This window comes from Podarcis erhardii, assembly GCF_964252035.2.
Source record: "Podarcis erhardii genome assembly, chromosome: 2".
In the NCBI taxonomy this organism is placed as follows: Eukaryota; Metazoa; Chordata; class Lepidosauria; order Squamata; family Lacertidae; genus Podarcis; species Podarcis erhardii.
This window is the reverse complement of record NC_138498.1, coordinates 85,080,461-85,107,647: the sequence shown is the minus strand read 5'-3', so window position 1 is coordinate 85,107,647 and position 27,187 is coordinate 85,080,461. Positions and strand designations below refer to the sequence as shown.

Sequence of the window (27,187 nt, the reverse complement as noted above, 5' to 3'; positions counted from 1 at the left end):
TTGATTTATTTCCCACCTTTCCTCCAAGAGGCTCAAGGTTGGTATACATGGTTCTTCTGATTCCTCCCACCACCCATTTATCCTCCCAACAATCCTGCGAGGTAGGCTAGACTGAGTGAGATTGACCAGGCTAAAATCACTCAGGGAGCTTCATGGCTCAGCGGGGATTTGAACCCTGGTCATCTCAGGTCCGAGTCCAAGACTCTAACCGCTATGCTGCACTGGATCAGGAGACCTGAGAACAAAAACTGGAAATGCATGAGAATGAATATCAAGGTGAGGTTTACATTCCCATAGCTCGGTGCAAGCATTATGACATTGCAGAGGCTATATTGCGGGTGGTGGGCAAAGTGAGACAAATGCTTCCTCAGATCCTAAGGGGAGCAGAACCCCAAAACATTTCACAGAGAGAAAGAAAGCTCCGTTTTCTTACCTTACAGCGACATTGCCCATTGGTCTTATTACAGTCTGGGTCAAATCCTTTGGCCGCATCACAGTTGCAGGGCCCACATGTTGGATTCCCCCACCAGCCCTTGGGGCACTGCTGATCCATCCTGCAGGGGTAAAAGTCAGATGGATCCCTGATGTTATACACCCAGCACAGCACAACAGCCATCTTTATCAGTCTTCCAGGAGCTTGATCGCCTTCTTGGTTTTCCTCTATTCCTCAAATTGAATAAATGTGGGTAGGGGCTGCTGGCCACCTGCCTTGGTGGGTCATGAATTGTGCGGCCTGCCCCATCTCACACTGATACGCTCAGATCACCTCACTGCTAATTAGCCATGTCCAAAGTAAGCTGCTAATCAACTCTAATGGAAGGAACAAATTGATGCACAAAGAACAAAATTCTCTGGTTTTTCTCCTCAGCGGCCTATCTGTTAAAGACTGGAGTGGAGGAAACCAAATGAATAGGGAAAAGAGCTTTACCTAGGCCCATGGGATGTTGAGAAGTACGGGAGCAGTCCTGGATCTCACCTGTGCTCACAATATTGCCCAAAGTGATTCTCTCCACATTCGCAGACATAGCCGTGGGGAGCCCCAGGCTTCCGCCGACACACTGACTTGTTCTTGCAGGGGTTCAGATGACAGGCGTCAACGCAGTTGGCACCATAGTAACCTGGAAGGACAGGTTAGAAGTAATGTTCTAACTGAACCCAGAGAGTTTATTAAGGTGGAGTGGATCGCAGTGCCAAGCCCTTATCAATTCTCTCTTTCACCCACCCATCCAAAAAGAAAATCCTGCAACAGAAGAAGCCAAAGGCTATGATCTGCTTGATTTATACACTTTTGGCTGAAAAATTTGGCTTATTTGATCACTGAATTGAGAAGGACACCCCCCCCCGCCTCCACACACACACACACACACACACACACACACACACACACACACACACAATGACTGGGCAGCTTGTGAAAATCATGGGCAAGTGAAGGATCTGTGTTGCTTGTACATCTCCTACCTGGCTGGCAGACACAAGTGTAGCTTTGCCACTTGTCCTGGCACAGACTGTTGGCAGGGCAAGGGTTGGAGTCACAAGGGTTGGGCACAGTACATCCTGCTTCCACGTTCAGAGCGCTGCTGGGCTTGGGTAATGCCATCCCCGTGGCTGTGTCACCCAGGCGTACTCCCTGAAAGCCAAGTGAAAGGGGTATTATACAGGATCTCTTTAGGAAAGCCAGTGGACCATTTGGCCAGCCTCTCAAGCGACTCTTTTATAAAATTGCCCAGTAGCCTTTGCCAAGCTTTCCTGATATTTTCTCTTCCCTTATTGCCAACTATTCAGGTGTCCTATAGAAAGCCGCCCCACCACTTCTGCCCACAAAGAATGGCAGTCCCTGCAAGGGAAAAAATCTGTGGCTTGCGTCACATTCGTACTATAGTCTTAAAGCACTCTTATACCACTTTAACAGTCATGGCTTCCCCCAAAGAACCCTGGGAGCTGTAGTTTGTTAAGAATGCTGAACTCCCAAATACTCAATTTCCAGCACCCTTAACCAATGAAGGTCCCCAAGAGTCTCTGTGACTGTTAAAAGTGGTAGAGTGATGCTTTAATGTACGGTACGGATGTGCCCTTTGTGTTTCTTTGTTTTCTTAAATCTCCCATTTGCGAATACTGCCTGTCACAGAATCAAAACAGAGAAGGTTTGACATTTGGAAAATTGCCGGGACTTACCTGGATGCAACCCTCCAAACCATGATGCACTTTACCAGACTCCAGGATTCCCCCAACATGGAGATGCTTCACTTTCAGGCCATGTAGCTCATTTCCAACAACTACAGTGTCCTGAGAAAAGAAACCCAACCGATAGCAATTTCATACTTTACATGTTCTCTACGTGTTCTAAAAAGAAGCTCTCAGTTACAAGGCTGGAAGAGACCATTAGTATTGGTCATATATATAGAGAGAGAGGGAGAGAGAGAGGGAAGCAGGCAACAAGGTTCTGTTAAGAACACTCAAAAGGGTGGAAGAAGACTCACAAAATGTGGATCATTTGGGGATAATGTGCCCCCACCTTCAGGGCTCACCTGGTAAAAGCCAAAGTCCAGGTTGAGGGTGATGATGTAACGTGTCTCTCGACCACTCCGGACATCCTGTAGCTGTAGCTGGAGGTCGTGCCACGTCCCATCATTCAAGTGCATCTGATCCAGGAGGAGCTTGGTGGTGCGTCCAGAGCCCCTGTTCACCATGAAGGAGAGCAGGCCGGAGTCCAGCTAAAGAAAGGGCAACGTTAGAATGGAGCAAGTTCTACCCAGGGAGCAATACCTAAGAAAGCTCAGAGCGAGGCTGGTAAGAGATGGGTCCAAGGGAGATTTCCAAAGGCCAGAGAGGCCTGGAGGCTGGAAGGTCACAGTCAGCCCCTGAGCTAGATGAGCTTTGGTTTTACAGCTTTAAGTGGAATGAATACCCCTCTCACAACATTTGCTCACAGCACAGAGTGGAAGCAGATGATAGGCTTGTGGGTACCGGGAACGGTACCTGGCAGAGTATGGTGGTGTACTGGCCAGCATGGGCCTGAAGCAGCACTCCGTTCAGTTTGCGTGTCCGGAATGCCAGGCCCATATACCAGGGGGTGGAGATCTTCACTTCATTCTTAAAGTCCCAGAAAAGGATGCTGTTGCCACGGAAATGGTGAGGGTGATGCATGGCTGGAAAAGAAAAGAGGAGCATCAGAACAGATGCTGGAGATCAGAACAGTGTGATGAAACGTGTGACGGGAGATGCCCCAAAGCCCCTCTTGCTTCCTTTACTCCAATGACTTTTGTGCCATTTTGTGCCAAGGAAATGCCCCTGGATTAGGCCTCAGGAGAGGAGCTGGAGGTTTAATCTCACTTAAAATGCCGAGGAGTGGACACACTGTGCAGAAGGAAGGCAAGCAACATGACCAGATGGCAGGTTTAGCAGGTCTGGGCCAAACACTTGAGAACTGCAAATTTCAATGATTCTACACACTGAAAAAAACATTTGAGGGCTGGCTTTTTTTTTTTTTTTTTAGGTAAGTGTTAGAGCACGTGCTTTGCATGTAGGTTCAATCCCATGCATCTCCAAGTTGGGCTGGGAGAGACCTTGGTCTGAAATCCTGAACGGTTGCTGCCAGTCAGTGAGATAATACTGAGCAAGATGGGCCAATGGCCTGACTCAGTCAAGCCTATGTTCCTCTGTGAAATTGTGCTTTTCTCTTCAACATCCTCAAAACTGATGCCTGATTCTTTCCTGACCCCCACTCACATGCAGTTTAAAGGGAAAAGTTACAATTTAGATATTTGCTCTATAAGGCAGCATGTTTTGACACTGAATACAAAATGTACTATCAGTTTTGCCTGACTTTCCTTGGGAACCCACATCCCCTTCCAACAGAACCTTTCCAAGGCTGAAGTGCTGCGTTTCGTTTTGACCATACCTCCTGGCTGGCACTCCCATGACAGTCCCGGCCACCCCTTCCATGTGCCTCCTGAATATTTCACCAAGTTACACTCACCATGCCTGCACTCCTTGCCTCCAAAGCCTACTGGGCATTCGCAGGAGAAGGAAGACCAGCCCACAGTGCAGGTGCCACTGTTCTTGCAGGGGTTGGAATCACAGAAGGAGTGCTTGGCATGGCAACCTGGGGACATTGCAGATGGACAGCACAAGTGAAGACAAATGATGTTACTTGGAATAGCTTCTTCTTTGGCTTCAACTCCCAACTTTCCTAAACTATGATAACAGGCCCTCAATGTTGAACATTAACAATAGGCAGGAACATCTCCCGATGCCATCAATTTCCTCATTCAGTCCTTCAAGCACTGCCTTTCTTCACAATGTCTGGAAGCTGCAGCAGACACCAAGAATGGTCCTCTCCAAGTCTCACCTTTCCCTCTGGAAATGCCTTTCTGGTTAAGCACAACAAGTATGAAGTCCCCAAGAAATCCACAGTGGGAAAGACTGATTTGGGATGGTGACCTGAGGATACAGAGCCTTTCCCATTAGGTCAGTGGTTTGGGTCTGGCCCACGTCCTGCCCGGGCAATGAGAAAGCAGAGGTGCCCTTATTAGTATTACAATTGTAGCGTCAGCCAAATGGTCATGCACGTTCGTTAGATAAAACAAAGGGCCAATAAACATACAGGGCTGAACCTCTCTTCTTCCAGGAGTCTTGCCAGAGCTACAAAAGAGAGGGCCAGCTGGTACTGATGCAGCCTTTGGTATAATTAAAACAACGGCCTGGTTCCCTGAACCATCAAGCCAGATATAGCCAAGCTCTTTGCAACACTGCAATGGAAGGCAAGGATGATATGGTTGAGGAATGAGCCATGGCTTGGGAGAGCCATCCATGGTTAAGCAGCTGACATTACCTGTTGCGGTCCCATTGTTTGCAATGTAGGAAGCCAGGTCAATGCGTTTACTGTCAATGTACAGATCTCTCATGCACCCCACAAACTCCCTGTGCTCCACTGGAAAGTTCTCAGGCAGATTGGGGACCCCTCCAAGGAGCAAAGGCCCAGTGAGGTCCAGCGATCTGGAGGAAGAAAAGGCCCGTAAGTGGTATTTGCTGCGGGTCAGCTTTCCGAAAGGTTACCTTTAAGCTAGAAATGGGAGTATAATGGGAAAGGGGACAAGCGTTTTGCTTAATCTACAGACCAGGGAAATGCAGAAGCCCCGTGCACAGGCGTTTTGACATTAAATGCAGCCATACTGTTCCGGTAGTCCCACCCTCCTTGAGCATGCAGGATTTAGGACAAGCCATTGGCAGCCAGGACTGTGGTGGGACACCAGATCTTCCATGTATCACCACAAGGAAGAAAGAAAAAATGAAAGTCATCCCACCAGCCCACACTCTCATTGATGCTGTTAGATATTTAGCATATAGAGTCCTCTAGGGTCTTGCCATTATAACTTTGACAAACGGTATGTAATATCAACCTACCTTGCAAGGTTGCCGTAAGCATTACTGAGATGACATATAATTAGTGCTTGGAACATTCAAAACATGCTATATAAACTACTCAGAAGCCTACTTTGGTATCAAGCGGTGGAAAATAAATATATAAATAAAATGAAGCTATCAGTTGTCTTTACTACAGAATAGTTACCACCCACAATTGTAATTTTTATCCCCACTTTGTATACGTGAACTGAAATGACAGGAAAACTTCTAGACTTTCACTGAATTAACTACCCCTGATTTTGAGTGTTACAAGGTTGTTAAAGGGTAGACCAATTTGTGTTAAATGAACTTAGACATTCTGAAGAACACCATGAGAAAGGCCTGGGTAGTGGCAAATTTGGGGTTTTCTTAATGAAAGTCATTGATAAAAAACCTTTACACGCCCACCATTTCATTCGGTTCACTGAAAAGCAAGTGTTAGCATCCAAGAGCCAATGCAAATAAGGCTGTCAAATGATTACCTGAGACCCATGACCGATTCTGACACTCACAAACACAATACACTAATCCCAACTAAGGGAAATCCTTTAAATGAAGCTTGACTTGTATAAAGTCTTCGACAGTGTTCTTTCCAAAACAGACACTCCAATATTAAGAGGCCTCTTGTTATTTCAGAAGTCATGTTCAAACTTTTCTCATGTCCCATTCCCTTGCATCTATTTTTCATTATATCCAGCTCTTCTTTTGAGTAGAGGCTTGCATGTAGTGTGTGTGTGTGTGTGTGTGTGTGTGTGTGTGTGTGTGTGTGTCCCTAGTCCAGTATAAGGACTATCTTCTTTCCTTGTAATTCATTCCTATTTGCTTCTAACTTTCTCTGCCTTTCAGTGCGTTTGCAATCTCCACTTCCCCTCTTCCCACCCTTTCCTTAACCCCCATTCCATTTTTGCCCTGCTATCCTCAACTCCCCACTTTCCTCTCTCGGCCCCCTTTCTGGAGGTGACTTCTGATGCATGACTTAGTCACACAGAAACAGCAACAAGCAAAACAAAATTCGCAAAAATGAAAAGCTAATATTTCCCTTGCCTGGATCGAAGCTCTGGACTGCTTTGTGCACATGCAATGCTTTCTAGCCAGTCTGAGCCATCACACACAGGCAAGTGCAGTGGACCTGACAAGTAGGGTGTCCAGAGGATTGCCCGAGGCTCCTACTTGCAATTGCTACACTGTTCTAAAGGTACTGCTTTATTGTGCATTTTAAATATGGATATTTGTATTTCTTTGGTTTTGTAAAAGTCTATTTTGGCATTAGACAGCATGTGTGTATGTGTGTGTATCGGGGTAGCCAAAGTTGTGCCCTCCAGATGTTCCTGGACTACAACTCCCAGCATCCCTGACAATTGACTGTTTATTTATTGTTTATTGATTTCTATCCCACTGTTTCCTTCCAGGAGCTCAAGATGACATACATGGTTCTCCCCCTCCTCAATTAATCCCCACAACAGACCTATGAGGTGGATTAGGCTGAGAGGCAGTGGCTGGCCCGAGGTCACCCAGTGAGCTTCATAGCAGAGTAGGGATTTGAACCCTGGTCTCCCAGGCCCTAGTCTGACACTCTTATCCCTACAGCACACTGGCTGGTGTGGTGTTATGCTGGCTGGTCAGGGTTGAAGGGAGTTGGAGTCCAACTACATACGGAGGGTCACAGGTTAGCCATTGCTCCTATATAGGATACAGAGCTGAGTAATAAAAACTGCAGCTGCCTCTATAGCTGTGGAATGGGGAGGCAGGCAAAAACCCAGAGAGAAACAATGGCACAGAGCAGTCTGTATGGTAACTGTGAGACTCCTGCTCACACTGCAGTAGGGTGTGGCTAAATCATGTGACGACACTCCAAGCTTCTCCTTCCCAACTTCCACTTGAGCATGAACTGGAGAGGGAGCTTTGACTGCATTTAGGGGTGGGGTAAGGAAAGGTGTTTCTACTTAGCTCTTTGAAGAGTGGGCAGCACATTTCTGGTCTAGCTGCAAGTGGAAAGCACTCACTTTTTGGAACTGGACTGCACCCCCTCTGCTGCACAGGAGTAGTTCCCAATCTCGTTGCCGAACTGCAGTGCCACAGATGCATCACATTTGTCCACCATCAGAATGGCCACTTTTTCTTTGGAAGGCCCCTGCACAGAGCCCAGGGAGCTGATCTTGGGCTGAAATGATAAAGCATGGACTAAGCAGGCATCACCCAAACAAAAAAGCCACATTGCCTTGTTCTCAAGTCACTAATGTCCCAAGGAAACATTCAGGAAAAAAAGACAAGTCAGAATGCAAGATGTGGTGTGGGTGGTTGGGGAGCAGAATCCCTGCAGATAGAAAACTAGCAAGGGACAAAGAACATCAGATTCTTATTTAATGTAACCCTTCCGACGCATGTCTGCAGAAAATCCTTCTTTTGAAGCATTAGCACTAGAGGGAAAATTTGCTCCAAAGCAAAGACCATTTTCAGAACAGAGGGTTTTCCCCCCTCAAGACTGCAACTAGGCTAATTTCCCTCTCCAGAAGGAAAGAGTTCAACTACCTCTCCATTCCTGGCCTGATCCCATTAATTATCAACACTACACCCCTGCTAATGCAATTCACATTTTTTTAAAGCCAGTGTATTTGATGTGAAGAAGTGGTTTGCTGGGTGGGGCAGCAGTTAGCCAGGTAAAAAAAAAAAAAAGTACAAGAAACAAAATCAGGCCAGAGAGAAAAATCTGATAAAATGAATCTGTATCATATTTCCCCTTAAAATCCATGGCACATAGAAAAGAACTGCAGAGGAAGACAGATCCAGGATAACAAAATAATCACAATGGCAGAAAGCCAAAGGTGCTAGCACCTACCTTGTTGTAATAGTGAAGCTGAACCGTATGCCACTGCCCATCACTCACACCTCCGGGCACATAGGGAGCAACAATGGTGCTAGACTCTCCTGCAAGGAAAGACATCATGAAATGTCAGCCAGGAAGACTTTGGGCCAAACTAGACAATGTGTAAAATGTGTGATTTTTAAAAATGTGTCCCTTTTCCTTCTTTAAAAATGGCAGTCATAGGGAACCAAACAGGAGCAGGACCATGGCACAGGGTGGCATGCTAATTCTTCTCCACTGTGCTGCAGAACCACCGAGAAGGGTTAAATCGCACCCCAGTTGTCATTGCCATGTCCTGCAATCCTGATCCTGCTTGGGAGCCTCCCACAGCTGTTACTTTTGAAGGGAAAGGGCACATTTGGCCCTCTGACAAACCCTAAGGGAACACTGCTAATGTGTGGTAGCAGTATCTTCTAAACATATCAAGATAAGAGAGTCTCACTTTGGCCCATATAATCACTGACAGTTCATCACATGTAGGCATGTATGTAAAAGCACAACTTGTGGAAGACAGCATGATAACACATATGCTGTGCATATGCACGAAGACAGAGAGGAAGAGAAGTTGCTTTGAAACGTGCAGTAGCATTAATTTAGTATTTCTAGATACACTTTCTAAGAAATGAAGAAGGCACTACAATGTTAGGAAGAAGGCATGCACCCTTCAAAGCAATTCAGTCAAATGGTTCCAAGTATATTGGCAAGGGAACATAGGAAAGGCAGCTGCCTTGGAGCTAATCTTTGCCTGGCCCTTCCAAACATCAGCTCCCCATATTGAACAGCTTGTGAAAAAAGAACCTGTTACAGCCAAATCCTGTCTAGGATATGTAAGAACTTGGTAGTGTCTTTTTGAGGAACAGGAGGTGATTGGTGGCTTTTAATATGACTTTTTAAAAAGCAACAGAGAGAATCAACTCCCTAAAAAATGTGTGGTTCCCTCCTTCATTCTTTGTATTTTTGAACATTTATTAAATAGGTTGATTTTTTAAAAATTTAATTGGTTATGGGATATTAGGATTGAAAGGCGGAATGTAAATAAATCCACCATGCACATAAACATGCATGCACTCCTAAGCAAAGCTGAGGAGTCCAGTATCACAGTGTTGATCTGATTTCCCCCCCTGCAACTAAGCAAGCAAACAGGCTGATGCTCTTGGGTTCCTATTTGTGGCTGTGGTCAGCCATCGCACCTCGTCCATCGACTCAGATACATTAAGAGTCCCAGAAATAACAGCCCTTTCAGTAACTATATTTAAGGCACTTGACATCTGCACATTGCCTTTTAAGTTGAGCAGCCCATGAAAGGCTATATATCTTCAGATGGAACCTGATGTATAACGGACATGGTTTTGGGTGGGTGGTCTTGTTGTGTCATATAACAGGATGCCTTTTAAACCACAGCTTAAAACAGAACATGGCTTCCCACTGACGCAGCTCCATCATTCATCCCAGCACGAAAAGCATGCTTAACTAGTCCTCTGAGACACAATCTAATTTGACTGTTTGTGACCTTCAGACCCAACATGATACAACGACGTACAAATACATATTATACAGGCACGCGAACACAAACATTGCTGCGCATACAAATATGTTCCTTTGCAATCTACACCATTTTATGCTTTTTTCCCCCAACTTCATGCCTGCTCACACCTTATACCTACATATAAATAGTACCCTTGTGGTTCCCCATTAACACTCTTTCATTATAACAATAATTTATTAAATTTCTATACTGCCCTTCATTAAAAGTTCATAGGGCAGTTTACAACAATACATACCATAATAACGAACAAAAACTATACATGCCCTCAGTTTAAAAGGCCACAGATTAGCTAAAGGCCTGAGAATGTCTTTGCCTAACACCTAAAGATGTTGTGAAGGTGCCAGGTGAACATCCTTGGGGGAGCTTTTGCACTCAGCCCTTTTGCCCTGTGCAAAGCATCACCCAGCATTCCTCTTCAGTCCCAGTGGTTACAAATGCACCACCATTGATTGCAAACACAGTGCAACACAGAAACCCAGCCCACCAGCTTATCCCGTTATACCCCTGCCTTCAATGTCTCACCACACAGATTCACAAAGAATCACACATTCAGGTACAGACCATGAAGCCACAAGGCACACACTAGGAGTTCAGACCTGAATGTTTTGCTGAAGCCCTATGCTCCTCTGCACGGCTGCTAATATGATTTTCTGGGCCAGGTACACTGTTTGTCTTCTGTCCTCACCCCCAACCCATCATGTGTTAGTCCTTTTGAGCTCTGGAACCCACTTGAGTTCTAATGGATCCCCACAACAGTTTCACTTGCACTTCCTTTCTGCAGTCTTGCACTTCTGATTCTGCTTTCTCTCCAATAAATCTCCTTCCATCCCATCCTGTTCTACAATGAACATGTTTTGCAGTACCAGGGGTCCCAAAAAACCACAGACATCGGCCATCACTCCTCTGTTGCTAAGAGAATGGAGCCTGGTGCCGCTTGGAGCTGGTAGGGCAGAAGACAGGGAGGCCAACAGTAGGTGGCGCCAGACCCAATGTCAGGCAGAGCCAGCTCATTCTGGTTTCGCCCTCTTCCTCCTCCCTGCTGAGCTCTACAAAGGAGGCACCCCCGTTGTAAGAAAGTAGACAAGTAGTACTGCAGACCCATCTACATCACCTACCTGTGGAGTACTTCAGCTGGACCTGCCCATCCACAATCTCTACAGCCAAGAAGTCATGCTTCTCATTTAGACGTCCGTTGTAGATTAGGAGGCCACTGCGCTCTAAGGTAGCAAATCTAAACAAAGCAATACAGTGATAAAGCAGAGAAAGAATAAGCATTTCTGAAAGTTCTTAATTAGCTAGCCTGGGCCTGAGATGAATTATGACATTCCCTGGGGCAATACTTCATCGGGTACAATTGGCTGAAGAGAATGTTGCAACTGAAGAATGATTAAGATTAAGATTCAACCATCAAGAAAAAGGAGGGTTGGTGTCTTTCTTTTTCTGCCTTAAATGGCAGGCCAACATTCAACAAGTGAAAGCTAACATTGCATCCCATATCTGGTAAAGCTGCACTTGTTGAATTTCTACTGTATTGTGTTTTTTAATTTCTGCAACCCACCCTGGGACCTTATGGTGAAGGGTGGGTAAGATAGATTAAGATTAAGATAAGATAAGAGCCATTCTGCAAGGAGAAAAAAGGGGTTGGCAATTCTAATAATAATTCTAATAATGCAGGACGCGGGGCTGAACCTAGGGCTTGCTGATCGGAAGGTCGCCGGTTCGAATCCCCACGACAGGGTGAGCTCCTGTTGCTTGGTCTCAGCTCCTACCAACCTAGCAGTTCGAAAGCACGTCAAAGTGCAAGTAGATAAATAGGTGGGAAGGTAAACAGTGTTTCCGTGCGCTGCTCTGGTTTCGCCAGAAGTGGCTTAGCCATGCTGGCCACATGACCCGGAAAAGCTGTCGGCTCTCTTGGCCAGTAAAGCGAGATGAGCACCACAACCCCAGAGTTGTTCACGACTGGACTTAACTGTCAGGGGTCCTTTACTTTAATTCTAATAATCTTCTTTTTCTTCCAGCTAGATTTTAAAAAGTCACATTTGAAGAGTAGACACTCAGCTAGAGCTCATATCTCAGCCCAATCTAGTATGAAGGAGAAACCCAGAAAGGTCAAACAAATGCATTTTGGAGAGCAGAATGGAAAATGATTATCATCAGCTGCAGCTGAAAGTTGGCTGTTCTGTTAACTGACATGACAAGGCTCCAGCTCAAATAACTTACGAGAGGGAGAGGGTTAGGTGGAACCTCTGGCGAAGTCCTCGGAACATGATGAAAGATTTTGGGGGGAAGGAACGTGTAGACACTTCACAGTAAGGCTTTTCGAAGCCCCCAGGTGGGCAGTGACATTGAAAGCCGCCATCGGCAGAATTGGTGCAGGTGCCTCCATTCCTACATACGCCAGGGACGCAGCGTCCGGCCCGACTATCCACCTCACAATTATCACCTGTTGGGGGGAAAAACAGAAGAAAAGAGATCAAGGGGCTTCTGGGAGTGGAAGAGGCAAAGGCTGAGAGTTCCTGGCATTGAACAGGGTGGAGTAATATATATAGATTGCTAAGACGAGGAACTTAATATGTCTGCATACTGTCAATCATGTTTGTGGTGCTCCAGAAAAGCCAACCAGCTGCAACAGCTTCCAGCCTGATAAGCCTCTTCCTCCTGATTATACCCTATGTAAAACTTCATGCATCGAAGATTTCTAGTTTAGGAAGCCATGCTTTGGAGATCTAAAACCACTGCCATATACACCAAGGAGAACCATGAACACTCAAAGCATGGCATCTTCTTCAGACTCCAGCTTTATCTCAAGGACCCCAGCTCCATCACCCTGAAAGCTGTTGGTTGCTTCGCATGGCCGAGGAGTAACTTATGCTGAACTCTCAGTGAATATCTCCTGTGAACTAATTTGAAAAGGTCTATTAGATCAGCTCCTTTACACACAAGGCAAACATTTACTCGTATTAGAATTGGTGTCTTCCAGTCACCCAAAGAAAGAGATTGTGTGAAGTTCCTGATGGGCTGGCCATGACAGCAGATCCCTCAGTCGAGTCCTCCTTACCAGGAACAAAATCCTTTTATATAGTTCCAAGTATGTTTGCAGGAATTTTTCCATGAGCGACTGGCAAAGTAAAACACTGAAAGGCAGAGTGACCATTTCTCATTTTAAGAAATGAGAATAATACCTGTACATTTTGTCTCATGTCCCAGGTTCTACAAGTGCTAAAAGCTTGCTTAAAAATCAAAGGCTGGTAATTATGGTTCATACAGGAGAGGGTAAACTGCCTCCGTCCTGTGGACACCCATGTATGGTTCTCCTCACAAAAGCACATTAAGCTCAGCTGAGGAATTTCCCTCAGAACAAAACAAATTCCTTCCAGTAGCACCTTAAAGACCAACTAAGTCAGTTCTTGGTATGAGCTTTCGTGTGCATGCACACTTCTTCAGTGTATCTGAAGAAGTGAGCATGCACACGAAAGCTCATACCAAGAACTGACTTAGTTGGTCTTTAAGGTGCTACTGGAAGGAATTTGTTTTGTTTTGACTATGGCAGACCAACACGGCTACCTATCTGTAACTGGAATTTCCCTCAGGTTTATAAACATATCAAAAGCCCTTGTTCTTGTCAAACCAGCTACATAGGCCTACTCTCCTGAGGCTTCAGCAGGCCTCATTTCCAGGCATATACGCTAAAACAGCTTGGGATGGGGACTAGCAATTCCCTCACCATTTCATGCATTAAAAAGATTTGTTTTCTAACACGACTATCGCCAGAGCCATCACCTGGGGACTCATAATTAGCTGATAAGAGCATGAAACACCAAGGTCATCCATCCAGATAGAAATGTTCAGCGGGGAGCATTTTGTAAGAGCTAGTATGACAATGTGCATATATTAGCAGTTTCCACTCGCAGGCAGGGTACATGGGGCTGCCATCATCACCGTGCTTGTTGACTACTGAGGAGGCAGCAAGAGGCCTGTTGCTCTAGTTTAAAGCAGGCCAGGCAGCCGCCCTTGGGGAAATGGACGTCATCTATCTCTTTCAAAAGAACCACAGTTGCTGGGCGGGCACCATCAGGTGCTCCTGGCAGTGGTTAGCAACAGCAAATCTCTCTGCTCATTACAGCTGCCAAGGCAGTTTTCAACACAACTGGAATCTGTGTCCCTAAATGTGGCTTCTGGAAGATCTCTCCTGTTTGTATTGTTGTGCCCCCAAAGAGCCACTTGGTGTCGCCATCTACCATTTGGTGCCTTGGGGAACCTGAAGCAGAGCCATCAGACAAGCTGAAGTGACAAGCTGAACTCTTTGCTGTCGTCACCAATACCAGGCATGTCAGGTTTGCTGCTATAGTTTTCCCTTGGCTGAGCCAGAATGCAGAGTGTTGGGAAAGGGGAGTTCTCTTTGCCAGTGGTTTGCCAGTGCGCACACAGGTGAGGAGACAACAACTCTCGGGCCCAGCTGAGAGCTAATTCCTTAGAACCATTTGCCGGCAAGGCTCATATCCTATGCATCGCAGCACACCTGAGTTCAAATACTTCTCTGGTTCACTAGAGCACAGAGTCTAGCCCTCGCATGGGTATTAAACTCACTCACACCTTCCAAGTCTGACAGAAGTATGCTACTGGGCTCATGTTTTCCTTGTGGACTTTTCATAGGTCATTTGAGAGCAGACTGCTGGACTAAATGGGCCTTTTAATCCGGTCCAGCAAGTCTCTTTGCATGTTCGTAGGACTAATGCTGATTACAGAAGATGGTATGGGCTGAGTTTTTGGGGGGATGGGTCCCTGCTCTTCCACCAATATTCAGTTATGATGAGGGCCACACAGCCTTGAACCCAACAGGAAGAGAAGCAATTGCTTCTTGCCAGATTTTGGCAGGAAAAGACAATTAGTTTGCAAATGCCAATATTCCCCCACCTCCACTTCTCTGAAGCTGAAACAAGAGAGGAGTTTAAGAGACAGAGGCAAAGAGAGGGCTGGCTAGGATCTAAGGAGCCCATCGTGCCTATAGTTTGCTGAAAGAGGCTCTCTGGAATGGCAGTATTACAAATCTAGGCAGATCTGTGGATGGAAAACTAACCACAAGCAGCACGGAAAGATGAACACCTCCTGCTACACTACTGGACAGTTGCCACAGCTACCAGGCCAACATACAGCTCACCCAGTCCATTGGTTTTGTTACTAACAAACTGGTATCAAGCAGCATTGGAGGACATGTGCTATGCATCTCCAGCAGCACTATTTGAGCAGAGGGTTTTGTAAAATACTGTCTCTGAAGCCAGTAAGAGATCTGGAAGGCTAAGGGTCTCGTGGGGGGGGATGGGGCAGTTAGTTATGTACTTATTTATAAAATTTCAGAAATGGATACAATTTGATGAATACCAGATAAAAATCTATTAAAATAATGTTATACTGTTCCAAAATTAATAGTGACCAGGCCAGGTTCATCATTCTAGGAAGGCCTGGTGGAATAAAAAGGTCCCCAATGGGTGCCGAATTCCCAAAAGGGTTGGAGCCCGTCTGATATTCACCAGAAGGCAGTTCCAAAACACTTATTCAAATGACAAGGCTTGTAATTACAGATTATAGTCATCCCTGGTTGACAGATCAAACTTCTGTTGTTTTCACAATCCAAATTTACGGTCATCTCACCGTACAAATCTGTCTGGCTGACACTGGAATATGCCCTAATGCTAGTAAACAACAATGCAATAAAGAAGGTAATCTAGAAAACTCAGCAGGGCTGGAACAGATTAAATGAGGGGAAAAAAATGCTTTCCCAAGTGGCCCTGGGATAGCTTTCTTTTTAATATCCAGGAGATTTGTTATTTGTCTCTGCACCACAACATTCAGAGATGGTCCCACCCATCATAGGTAATAATTGTGATGATTTGGAGGAAGCTGAGTAATGAGTGCTAGAGTCATAGTCCTTAAAAGGACTATGATTCATCCAGAAGGAGATAAAGTCTATAGAGGACGGACCAAATTACCTGCACACACAATCCGACACAAGCAAAGGTAAAGGTAAAGTGACCCCTGACCATTAGGTCCAGTCGTGGCTGACTCTGGGGTTGTGGCGCTCATCTCGCTTTATTGGCCGAGGGAGCTGGCATACAGCTTCCAGTTCATGTGGCCAGCATGACTAAGCCGCTTCTGGTGAACCAGAGCAGCGCACAGAAACGCCGTTTACCTTCCCGCCACCTATTTATCTACTTGCACTTTGACGTGCTTTTGAACTGCTAGGTTGGCAGGAGCAGGGACCGAGCAACGGGCGCTCACCCCGTTGCGGGGATTCGAACCGCCGACCTTCTGATCGGCAAGTCCTAGGCTCTGTGGTTTAACCCACAGCGCCACCCGCGTCCCCTGACACAAGCAAGCAATGCCTACTTGGGCTCAGAGGGCATCCTGATTCAGGGCTGTGAAAAGTGCTGTTTGCAAGACGCCTTCCTTCATCAGTCTGCTCCTCCATTTCATCCCCTTTCTGCTAATACAAGGATGATCTATGCAGCTATTGAACAGGGAGCTGCCACCTCTTTAAATCTAGGAAGAGGGAATGGTGGGGCTCCGTGTACTCCCCCCCCCCAGGGGAACCTGAGGCATTTCCCATTGTCTCTGAAATGAAAGCGCCCTCTCTTTGATGAGATCTGTAATGATTCCCTCCAGTCTGATACCAGGGGAAGTGAAGACGGGAGCGGGAGCCACATTTAATCTGTTGCAACTGGAAAGACAGAAGCTACCTCCTTTGCAAAATATTCACGGGCTTCAAACTTCCATAGCAGCAGCAGCAGCAGCTGCTACTGTCTCCATACCTCTGGTTCTTTTTGGCTGTACCACACTAATGACCCTTTCTTGGGTCTTGAATCAGACACTCGCCAGGTATGCTAGCTCCAGCAGGGCAGATGCATGTCCTGCTTTGCAGTCCTCTATCTGAAGGGCTATCTGGTCTTAAGCCCAGTTCAGAGTGAAAGACCCACAAGAAAGGAGAGCAGCTGGGGCCTTGTGGATGCTCATTAGCAGTTAGAAACTCCTGCATAGAAGAACAAGCAAACACGCAGGTCACCTGGTTGCAATCTTCCTTGTTGTGATGAGATGGATTGCATTTTAATTATAGCCGCTGTTTTGCTTCTATTTGAAGTCTCTTGCTTGTGAGCCCCAACCTGAACCTACGGGAGTCAAGGTTAGGCAATTGCGGGTTGCTCCAATGACTCCCAAATTGCAGATACCATTTCAGGAGGCCCATTCTGTGTGATGTAGGAATTGCCCCTTTAGTGTGGCAGCATTTGCCCTCTGGAATGACCTTCCTGCTACAGATTCAACCGGCACCTCCACTCTTGTCCTTTAGCACCTTCCTACTTCAAACAGCCTTTCAAGAGGAGATTTCTTTCTATCCCAGTTTGTATCTGCACTGAAGTTGTTTTTATCTATGAAATTGTTTTAATGGTTGACGTTTCTGTTGGAAACATTTTATAGGAAACAATTCATAAATGGAAATAAATACAGAGCATCTCTTTGGCTATACCTTTGAATGTGCACATTTTATGTAAATCTGTGTCTCCCTTTTCCCTCTTACGATAGTGATGCCTTTCTGGGGATAGCAATGCTGCAATGCTGAGGGTGTGCCTCTGTGTCCTGTTTGTGGCCATCCTGGAAGCATAATCTAGTTGGCAATGTGGGCAGCAGGAGAGTGGACCTGATGGACCTTTGATCTGACCCAGCTGGGCTCTCCTTGCCCCCTAATGGTCACTTCTGCTTGGCCTGCCAGTTCCAGGTATTGAGCATCACCGCATGGGAGTTTATAGGGTCCCAGTTCACATACCACAGATGCTGCTCATACCTTTGCCAGTTGCGAAGTAGTATGGGAGAAAGGGTAAGTGTGACTTCTCCTACCCTGTTCTCTCTCACCTATTGCAGCAGGCAATGATCAGGGGAAGCAGCGGGTCTAGGCAACCCTCGCCTCCCACGGCCACTGCACAGGTGAAAGCAGCATCTCTGCGCTGTGGCCTGGCGACCCAGGAGCTTACCCACAGTAATGCTAAAAATTAGAAGTGCAGAAGCAGTGGCCCAAAAGGAAGACCCCTCATGCGCAGCAAGATTGCACACCAGGCTGACTGACTACAAAGGAAGATATTTCACAGAAGAGGGGGATTTTGGCAAGCAAAGCTTGCCATGCATGGGCGAGAAAACCTGAAACCTATTCAGAAATACCAAAGGCCCTGCCTTCCTCTGCATCTGCTCACCTTATGTCTCCTGTTTTCATTGCTGTGTTGTTTTAATGGGTTTGCTTTATTGCCGATTCTAATGATAGATGTTTGAATGAGGTTGCTTTGTATTTCAGTGCAATTGATTTTTACGCTTGTAAAACTGCTCAGAAGCCTATTGAGTGGCTTACAAATTAAATAATGGATATAAGTATTCAAAATAATAACATAAATAGCTAGAGTGATAAACACAGAGAATCTGATGGGGAGGCACTTCTTCACCCACCAGTCCGTCTGTTGGGTAGGCTCAGCTCAGCACAGAGCTACTTAGCAACAGCCTGTAAGGGGAGGGGCAGAATGAAACCGTCCCCTCCCTCCTCTAATTCCTCCACTGGTTCTTTGCTCTGTTCTTTTGGTCCTGTCCACTCTCCTAAGGAAATGGGGGAGATGCCAGGAAGTGACAGGGAAGCAAGTGCACATTAACCCCCCTCCTAATGTGGGCTTGCACTTCAGACGCTCAGGGTTAATTACCATTGACTTTGCTTATCTCTTCCCCAGCCAGGCTTGGAGGTGCATCTCTCTCTCCTGGCAGGCCGAGGTGTGCAAAGCCAGTTTACCCATTGCCTCATCCTTTTATCAACCGCCAGCCCCTGGCTCCTCTGTTCCTGATTGTCTGTCCAGTGAATACGTGATCTACCCTGTAGATCAAGGGAACAGGAGGCTTGCTAGGGATGATATGTTAATAGCTGTCTCAGATGCAAGAAACCATCCATGTGTGTGTATCTAAGCGAAAGAACTGCAATGCCTATCTTCACATCCATCCTCCTCATGAAAAGACCATGTCACAATTACTTGAACGAAGCCTCATTAAGCTCAGAAGGCCTTCCTTCTGTGTATAAAAGGCTCAGGATCAGGCTTGCATTTCTGTAAACCATTAGGCTGCTTAAATCCTGTTAAAGTCCATTCAGCTAAGTTTTACTCGGCATGGATCTACTATAAAGAAAGAATATGACTGTGTTAGGTCCATTAACTTCAATAGGTCTACTCTGGCTAAAACTTAGTTTCTTTATATTGTTGTAGTTCTGTTATAGTTTAATTACTCTTTTATATGTTTTAAACCTTCTGTGTTTTAATTTGTGTAAGCTGCCTGGAGTCCCAGTCTGACTACCCAGTGGAACATCTAAGAAGCTTGATTAATGCAACAGAAAAACTGCTGTCACAACTCTGCAACCTTTGGAACACAACAGTCAAGACCACATAACATGGGTCCTGAAAGACCTACATTGGCTCCCAGTACATTTCCGAGCACAATTCAAAGTGTTGGTGCTGACATTTAAAGCCCTAAACCCAGCCAGATGGGCAGGGTATAAATAAATTATTATTATTATTATTATTATTATTATTATTATTATTATTATATAACTTTGAATTGTGCTTGGAAACGTGCTGGGATCTGTGTCTATGCCTAAAGCGACCTTTTTCTTAGGACAGCATTAAGTAACACATTGGAATACTAAGCAGGTTTCCCAAGAACAAGTACACAGATATTTGATGATGTTTCTTCAAGTATATTTTACTTCCAAACTCTAGGCATCTGTTGGAGAAATCAACATTTCAACCTCAGTTATTCCTGCAGCCCTGAGAACAACCTCTCATCCATGGGATATCTCAGTTGGTAGGGCATGAAACACGTAATCCCAGGGTCATAGTACGAGCCTCACCTTGGGCAAAAGATGGCTGCATTGCAGGAGGTTGGACTAGATGAACCTTGTAGTCCCTTCTGACTCTACAGTTCTATTATTCTCATCTCCGATGACAAGCAGACTCTGGGAACACAACCCTGATGTCTGTATTTCTAATTTGGTGCATTAAGCTCTTGCTGTAACACACAACAGCCTCTGCCCCTTCTGTTGCCATCCTAGAGCCTGCACTTTTCAGTCTTGAGCAGACTGGCATGAACAATTATCCTGGAGGAAAGTGTGGTTGTAAAGATTTATAACTCACAGCCTGTCCATCTCTGCAATTCTCTCGCTACCTTCTTTTGCAAGGCAGCCTGCCTGTTGAGCCTTAAGCTGGAACCCTGCTAGTAAGTAACTAGGTCTGCTTGAAAATCTTCTCCATTGCTGCTGACCATGTAGCCTGACTATGGAACATGGAAAGTACCTGCCGATCACCATCACATTTTCCTCCTCTCCCAGCTGGCTCCCTGCTACTCTCCACCTGCTGGCAGACGAGTGCTTACATTATAGTAAACCCAAAGCTCTAAAGCAAGAATGGGGAATCATTTCTAGCCTGCAGACCAGATATTTATCTCCCCACCCCAGCGGTGCCAATTTTGACAAGCAGGCAGGGAACTTAACTGGATCCCACCACTCCAGCCCTTACAATAGGGATGTAGGACCTGTGGCCCTGCAGACCATCGGTTTTCCAGTTAGCCTTAAAGCTCTTGAGTGAACAGCATTTTTTTAAAAAAAGATAAATAAAACATTAGCACAATATCGCTGAATGGAAAGTTTTACAATGCTAACTTTCTAAAAGAATAAACGGGGAGGACCTGATCACCATGGGTTCTTCCTCCTGATTAAACTCTTTCAATCAACAATTCTGATTTTAAAAATGAAATGTTAGTTAAATAACACTTACATAAAAGAACGTTAGAGATTTACAGTGGTACCTCGGGTTACATACGCTTCAGGTTACAGACTCTGCCAACCCAGAAATAGTGCTTCAGGTTAAGAACTTTGCTTCAGGATGAGAACAGAAATCGGGCTCCGGCGGCGTGGCAGCAGCAGGAGGCCCTATTAGCTAAAGTGGTGCTTCAGGTTAAGAACAGTTTCAGGTTAAGAACGGACCTCCAGAACGAATTAAGTACTTAACCCAAGGTACCACTGTATAGCAAAATAATGCTAATAAAGGGGGGGACACTTTTCAGCCCCCGCCATTTTAGCAACATTATTCCACCCTCACCAATTAAATGCTTCCAGTCATAAACGGACATTAACTACTTTTGTTTATGGGCATTTCATGGGTAGCAATGGGGAATCATGCTTAAATGAATACATGCTAGGCATCCGTGCACACCCACCCACCCCTTTTTTAAAAAGGGATTCCTTGGATTCTGCCTTGCCCACTTCCAAATGGCTGCTCAGGTGGGCTGGATCTTCCCTCCCCCATCCACAGCTGCTGTGTTGTGCCCATGAACAGGCAGAAAAAGTGCAATATCCCCAGTAGTGTAGAAAGTCAATTGCAATTCCACTTATAGCTTACAGTGGGAAAGCAGTGATTTATTAGCGCTCAGAGCCTCCCGTTTGGAAGCAGCTTTGGTATAAGCTTTGGTTGGTTAGTCAGGCTTGCAGACCAATAATCCAATATCTTGCGAGAAGGTGATTGAGGGAAAGTTTTTCTTCTAGTCACAGTTGTTGTAACTTAAAGCCCCTGTAACAGAGGTTGTGCACAAACCATGCACTTAAAGCACCAAGAATCCTTGAAACTGTTGGTAGTTAAGGTTGCTGGGAATGGTAGCTCTTGGAGGGGTAAACTACAGTTCCCAAGATTCTTGAGAGCAAGCGGTGTGTTTTAAATGTACATTTAAAAAAATGGCTATTTAAAAAAGTAATAGGCAAGATGATGATGATGATGATGATGATGATGATGATGATGATGATAAAGGTAAAGGGACCCCTGACCCATTAGGTCCAGTCGTGACCGACTCTGGGGTTGTGGCGCTCATCTCACTTTATTGGCTGAGGGAGCCGGCGTACAGCTTCCGGGTCATGTGGCCAGCATGACTAAGCCGCTTCTGGAGAACCAGAGCAGTGCACGGAAACGCTGTTTACCTTCCCGCTGGAGCGGTACCTATTTATCTACTTGCACTTTAACATGTTTTTGAACTGCTAGGTTGGCAGGAGCAGCGACCGAGGAACGGGAGCTCACCCCGTTGTGGGGATTCGAACCGCCAACCTTCTGATCGGCAAGTCCTAGGCTCTGTGGTTTAACCCACAGCGCCACCCGCATCCCCGATGATGATGATAATAATAATAATTTATCTATACCCTGCCATCTGGCTGGGTTTCCCCAGCCACTCTGGGCAGCTCCCAACAGAATATTAAAAACATGATAAAACATCAAACATTAAAAACTTCCCAAAACAGGGCTTCCGCCCTTCAGATGCCTTCTAAAAGTCAGATAGTTGTTTGTTTCCTTGACATCTGATGGGAGGGCATTCCACAGGGTGGGCGCCACTACCAAGAAGGCCCTCTGCCTGGTTCCCTGTAACTTCGCTTCTCACAGTGAGGGAACCGCCAGAAGCCCCTCGGAGCTGGACCTCAGTGTCTGGGCTGAATGATGGGGGTGGAGATGCTCCTTCAGGTATACTAGGCTGAGGCCATTTAGAACTTTAAAGGTCAGCCCCCAACACTTTGAATTGTGCTCGGAAACGTAGTGGGAGCCAATGTAGGTCTTTCAGGACCGGTGATATATGGTATTGGCGGCCACAAGCATGTTCTATAGTAAGAATATTCCAGGAGGCAGATCAGAGTCCACTCTCTCTCCATGAAACAGGAACCCACACAAATAAAGCACGTCTAGTATCCTCAGTGCAGAATGTGGATGCCTCTGGCACACGGACTCCGCCTGGTCCTAAGTAGGCATATGGAAGCCCCTGGGAGCAGAATTTCATTTGGGGAAAGGCTGCCCCCCCTCCCACATCAAGCCTCCTTTTTTGCTGAGCTTTTGCTGAGCTTCGACCACGGCCTTACCTGTGAAGTGCTGGTGGCAGATGCAGGTATAGCCGCCCTCCTTGCGGGTGCAGACCCCTCCGTTGCGGCAGGGGTTGGAGTAACAGAGGTTGATCTCCATCTCGCAGTAGTCGCCGGTGAAGCCCTGGGGGCAGCGGCAGCGCAGCCCCGTGATGGGGTGGATGGGCCGGAAGAGGGTGGAGACGGAGGCGATGAAGGGAGCCGAGCTGTCAAACTTGAGCACCGAGATGCACTTCATGTAGTTCTGGCAGGGCTCGCGGAGGCAGACGTTGTCGTCGAAGGGGAGCACCTCCAGCATGGAGACCGCGGTCAAGGTCATGCGCTTCATGTACAGCTGCTCCTGGAGCTCCTCCGAGCTGAAGAAATGGCCACTGCGGGGTGCCATGGCAGAGAAGCTGACGTTCAGCACCTGCCCGCCGACGTCCGTGTCGTTCTGGATGTTGAAGATGAAGACGTCCTCCTTTGGGGTGGCCAGGACGGTGGCCACGCCCTCCAGGAAGTTGGCCAGGAGGGGAGAGAGGAAGCGCTCCTGCCACATGTTCTCCAGGCGCACCGTGATGCTGTTGGCCAGCATGTCCTCAGTGATGACAATGACGCGCAGGACGCACTGGGCTGTCACACTGTGGATCCCGTCTGCAGGGCAGAGAAGGGAGAGGTTAGGACAGGGGTTTGGCAGGAAGGGCTTCAAACGCAAACGCTTGATGCAAGAGAAATTGGCTCACAAATTGAGAGTGGCAAGAGGAGCAAAGCACAACAACAGCAGCAGCAGCAGCAACAGCAACAGCAACAGCAACAACAATTTATTTTGTTATTATTTATACCCCACCCATCTGGCTGGGTTTCCCCAGCCATTCTGGGTGGCTCCCAACAGAATATTAAAAACACGATAAAACATCAAACATTAAAAACTTCCCTAAACAGGGCTGCTTTCAGATGTCTTCTAAAAGTCAGATAGTTGTTTATTTCCTTGACATCTGATGGGAGGGCATTCCACAGGGCAGGCACCACTACCAAGAAGGCCCTCTGCCTGGTTTCCTGTAACCTCACTTCTTGCAGTGAGGGAACTACCAGAAGGCCCTCGGAGCTGGACTTCAGTGTCCAGGCTGACCAATGCGGGTGCATATCTTTGCGGGAGAACGGCAGAGCTTTATTCCTTTTACCAATCCTCCAGGAAACCACAGACCAGTTCCAAAGCTTGTGGGTAACAGGAATGTATTTTTCAGAAGTACACTGCTAAAAGTTGTGGTGTTATGTATGGGAATATGAGTTTTGCTTACTGTATTTCTTTGGGAGGGAGTCTCTGAATGGGGAGGGAGGAGCAGGGGTTCTGGAAGTGGATTATCGCAAGCACAAATCAAGAGCATAGAACACTCTGTCCCCCATAAAGGCAGCTAAGGGGAACAATGCACATGTGGAGGGTCACTTCTGATATAGTGAACCAATCATCTGGTGAAACCAACCAAGAACACTACAGCAACTTAAGCACTAACAGTTTTAGTCTAAGCTTTCGTTGAATAGAGCCCACTTCATCCGATGCATCTCACAGACGCGCACAGGTATAAAAAGGCAGGTGATTCGTGTGAATTCCTTCCACCTCCTGCAGCTTCTATACAATGATTAAAGTTGCAGGAGCCTGCCCTCTTTGGCACTGGACCAGCCTAGCCAGCAGGAGACTCTCCTATGAGCAGAGTTCTACTCTCAGGTAGTTATGGCCCAAGTTTCTACAATAAAATATATAGCTATGGTGGAACAGACACAAGTCATGCCCATACCATGCATTTAAAGCACACCTGATGCACATTTAAAGTGCATGGCTCCCCCTCCCCAAAGAATCATGGGAACTGTAGTTTTGCCTTCACAGAGCTACAGTTCCCAGCTGCCTTAACAAACAACTGTTCCCAGGATCCTTGGGGGGACGGGACTGCATACTTTAAATACACTTTAAATCAGGCATAGGCAAACTCGGCCCTCCAGATGTTTTGGGACTACAGCTCCCATCATCCCTGACCACTGGTCCTGTTAGCTAGGGATGATGGGAGTTGTAGTCTCAAAACATCTGGAGGGGCGAGTTTCCCTATGCCTGCTTTAAATATATAGTGTGGATGTGGGACTGGTGTTTCTAATGCACACAGGTTTTTCACACATCAAAATGCCACCCCATATTTCCCCAGTCCCATTTAATCTGGGGAAAATCCAATAAGAAAGAAGTCTGTTGCCAATTACTGATTTGCCACAACTCAATGGCTTGCTTGCAGTATTAAACTCGCACCTGAAAGCACCAGGGGAATTTAAAAAGGGGGTGGCTCTGGACTGTTCACAGCCATATGGACAGGGATGCATTGGAATGGAAGGTGAGGCCGTGTGCTGGGGAAAGTGGAAGGCAACGAGCTGTGGCTCAGTGGTACAACACCAATGGACTAATCCTCTGTTTTGGCATAATACAGCTCCCTCTGTCTCTGTTAGCCATCTATTGGTATTAATTGCAGCTTCCAGACTCCAGCGGCTCAGACCAGAGGAGAGAGCTGGGTCCCTGCGGCATGCTTTTCCACGGCCTGCACAAACTTCTGCAAAAAACATTGCTAGAATCTCATGAGTGATTTGCCTTGAAATACATCTTTCGTCTGTAAGCTCTTCAGGGCAGGGTTGTTGCTTATGGATACTCAGCAAGAGACGGAGGAAATTTACAGGACTGTAGCAATGTTTTACAATCACCATAAGGAGCCTTGCCATTCACCACCAAATGGAGTACTCCATCTTCAGACTTAACTCGCATGCTATTTGTCACTTTGTCTTAACACACACACACACACACACACACACACACACACACCAAGTGCTCTCTGCCTAGTGGCTTTGCTTGCCTTGCGATTGCCAGCTACACTTCACTTCCTGGAGCAGAATGGGGGCTGTATGAGGGTTAGGGATGGGGCTAAAGGTAAACCTCCCTCCTTGTCCCAAACACACCCAGACCAGCGAGGACAAGTAACTGGAGCCCTGAAGGGTTGTACAGTGGTACCTCGGGTTACAGACGCTTCAGGTTACAGACTCTGCTAACCCAGAAGTAGTACCTCGGGTTAAGAACTTTGCTTCAGGATGAGAACAGAAATCATGCGGTGGCAGCACGGCAGCAGCGGGAGGCCCCATTAGCTAAAGTGGTACCTCAGGTTAAGAACAGTATCAGGTAAGAATGGATCTCCAGAACAAATTAAGTTCTTAACCCGAGGTACCACTGTACTGTTATGGGGCCCCCAATGAGGTCTGGGTAGCCACTGTTATCTTCTTCAAATGGGGTTGTCTATAACAACCTTTATAACATCTGTGCTACTAACTCTCAAGCTGTGAGATAGTTGAAATACATGCAACCAAAAAATCAATTTGAGTTGTGCACTATTAAACCCATTTTATTTAAGCAATGTGGACTAAAGTTGTTTCTGGGGTCTCTCAAGAATTAGGGGCCCGGAACTTAAGCTTCATTAGTTTCATAGTAGATCAGCCCCTGAGCTAGCTGTCTAGGCAACCTAGGACCGTGGACCTGTGCCCCGTCTCAGACTATTGGAGCCACAGTGTAGGACCCACCCCACCTTCTTAAACTCCCGTGTCTGACTCTGTGCAATCAAAGACCTGAAGGCTCCTCTCTAACTGTTCCCTTCTAGCATGGCGATAACAGTGGGAGTAACTCAGGGGATTCCAAAGACACAAATCTCTCTGAGAGCGCCACAGCCTTCCCAGACTCTGAGACCCAGCACAGCTCTTTTCCTGTCTCCTTCTACCCTCTCTCTGGCTGCCCGGTCTCCTCCTATCAACTCCCCTCTTTCACCACCACCGGCAGGTGCCTCGTGGATGGCACAGAACCCCACAAATCACTGGCCCCTCCCCCTGGATCATCGTCCTCCCCACCTGCCTCCTCTGCCCATGCATCCCCCCACTTCTCAGGCTCCTCCCCATCGCTGACACTCATTCACACTTTCTGGAACAGTATGCAAGCTGAAACACAGTCATCCTTCAAAATTTGCACTTCTCCGAATTTTGCAATGCAGTTCTCCAGTTGAGTGTACAAAAATGCATATACTAAGGTAAAGTGTGCATTAGAATACATATATTAGTGAAAGTGGCATTAAAATGCATTATTGGGGGGGATGTTTTTGCAAAAATGAGTATTTTTTGGCAAAATTGCAGACAAATGCTTTTATTAGGAGAAGTTTGCTAGTGGATTTCGCACGAGGAATTTAGAATAAAATCACATACGGGTGTCGAAATGTGTGGAACTGAACTTAAGATTGTGGGGGGTGAGAAATGAAGAGAAATGGTTAGCATTCTGTGGTAGATCTAGGAAGAACCCTTGCCTGAAACCCTGGGAAGCTGCAGCCAGTCAGAGCATATCCCAATATAAACCAATGGCTCAGCTTGGTCTAAGACAGAT

General features: G+C 46.4%; 1 protein-coding gene across 1 annotated transcript in view; it reads right to left on the bottom strand.

Moving 5' to 3' along the window:
• The window catches only part of CELSR3 (cadherin EGF LAG seven-pass G-type receptor 3), a 90,843-nt gene that overhangs the window by 37,050 nt on the left and 26,606 nt on the right, over window positions 1–27,187 (bottom strand). The window contains exons 2-14 of the mRNA XM_081850976.1: window positions 22,768–23,400; window positions 12,036–12,258; window positions 10,931–11,046; window positions 8,243–8,331; window positions 7,410–7,567; window positions 4,835–4,998; window positions 3,980–4,105; window positions 2,980–3,149; window positions 2,529–2,714; window positions 2,176–2,286; window positions 1,462–1,630; window positions 977–1,118; window positions 434–554 (exon numbers count right to left, since the gene is read on the bottom strand). Of these exons, the coding sequence (XP_081707102.1) occupies window positions 434–554; window positions 977–1,118; window positions 1,462–1,630; window positions 2,176–2,286; window positions 2,529–2,714; window positions 2,980–3,149; window positions 3,980–4,105; window positions 4,835–4,998; window positions 7,410–7,567; window positions 8,243–8,331; window positions 10,931–11,046; window positions 12,036–12,258; window positions 22,768–23,400 (2,408 nt within the window). The remainder of the gene's footprint in view (window positions 1–433; window positions 555–976; window positions 1,119–1,461; window positions 1,631–2,175; window positions 2,287–2,528; window positions 2,715–2,979; window positions 3,150–3,979; window positions 4,106–4,834; window positions 4,999–7,409; window positions 7,568–8,242; window positions 8,332–10,930; window positions 11,047–12,035; window positions 12,259–22,767; window positions 23,401–27,187) is intronic.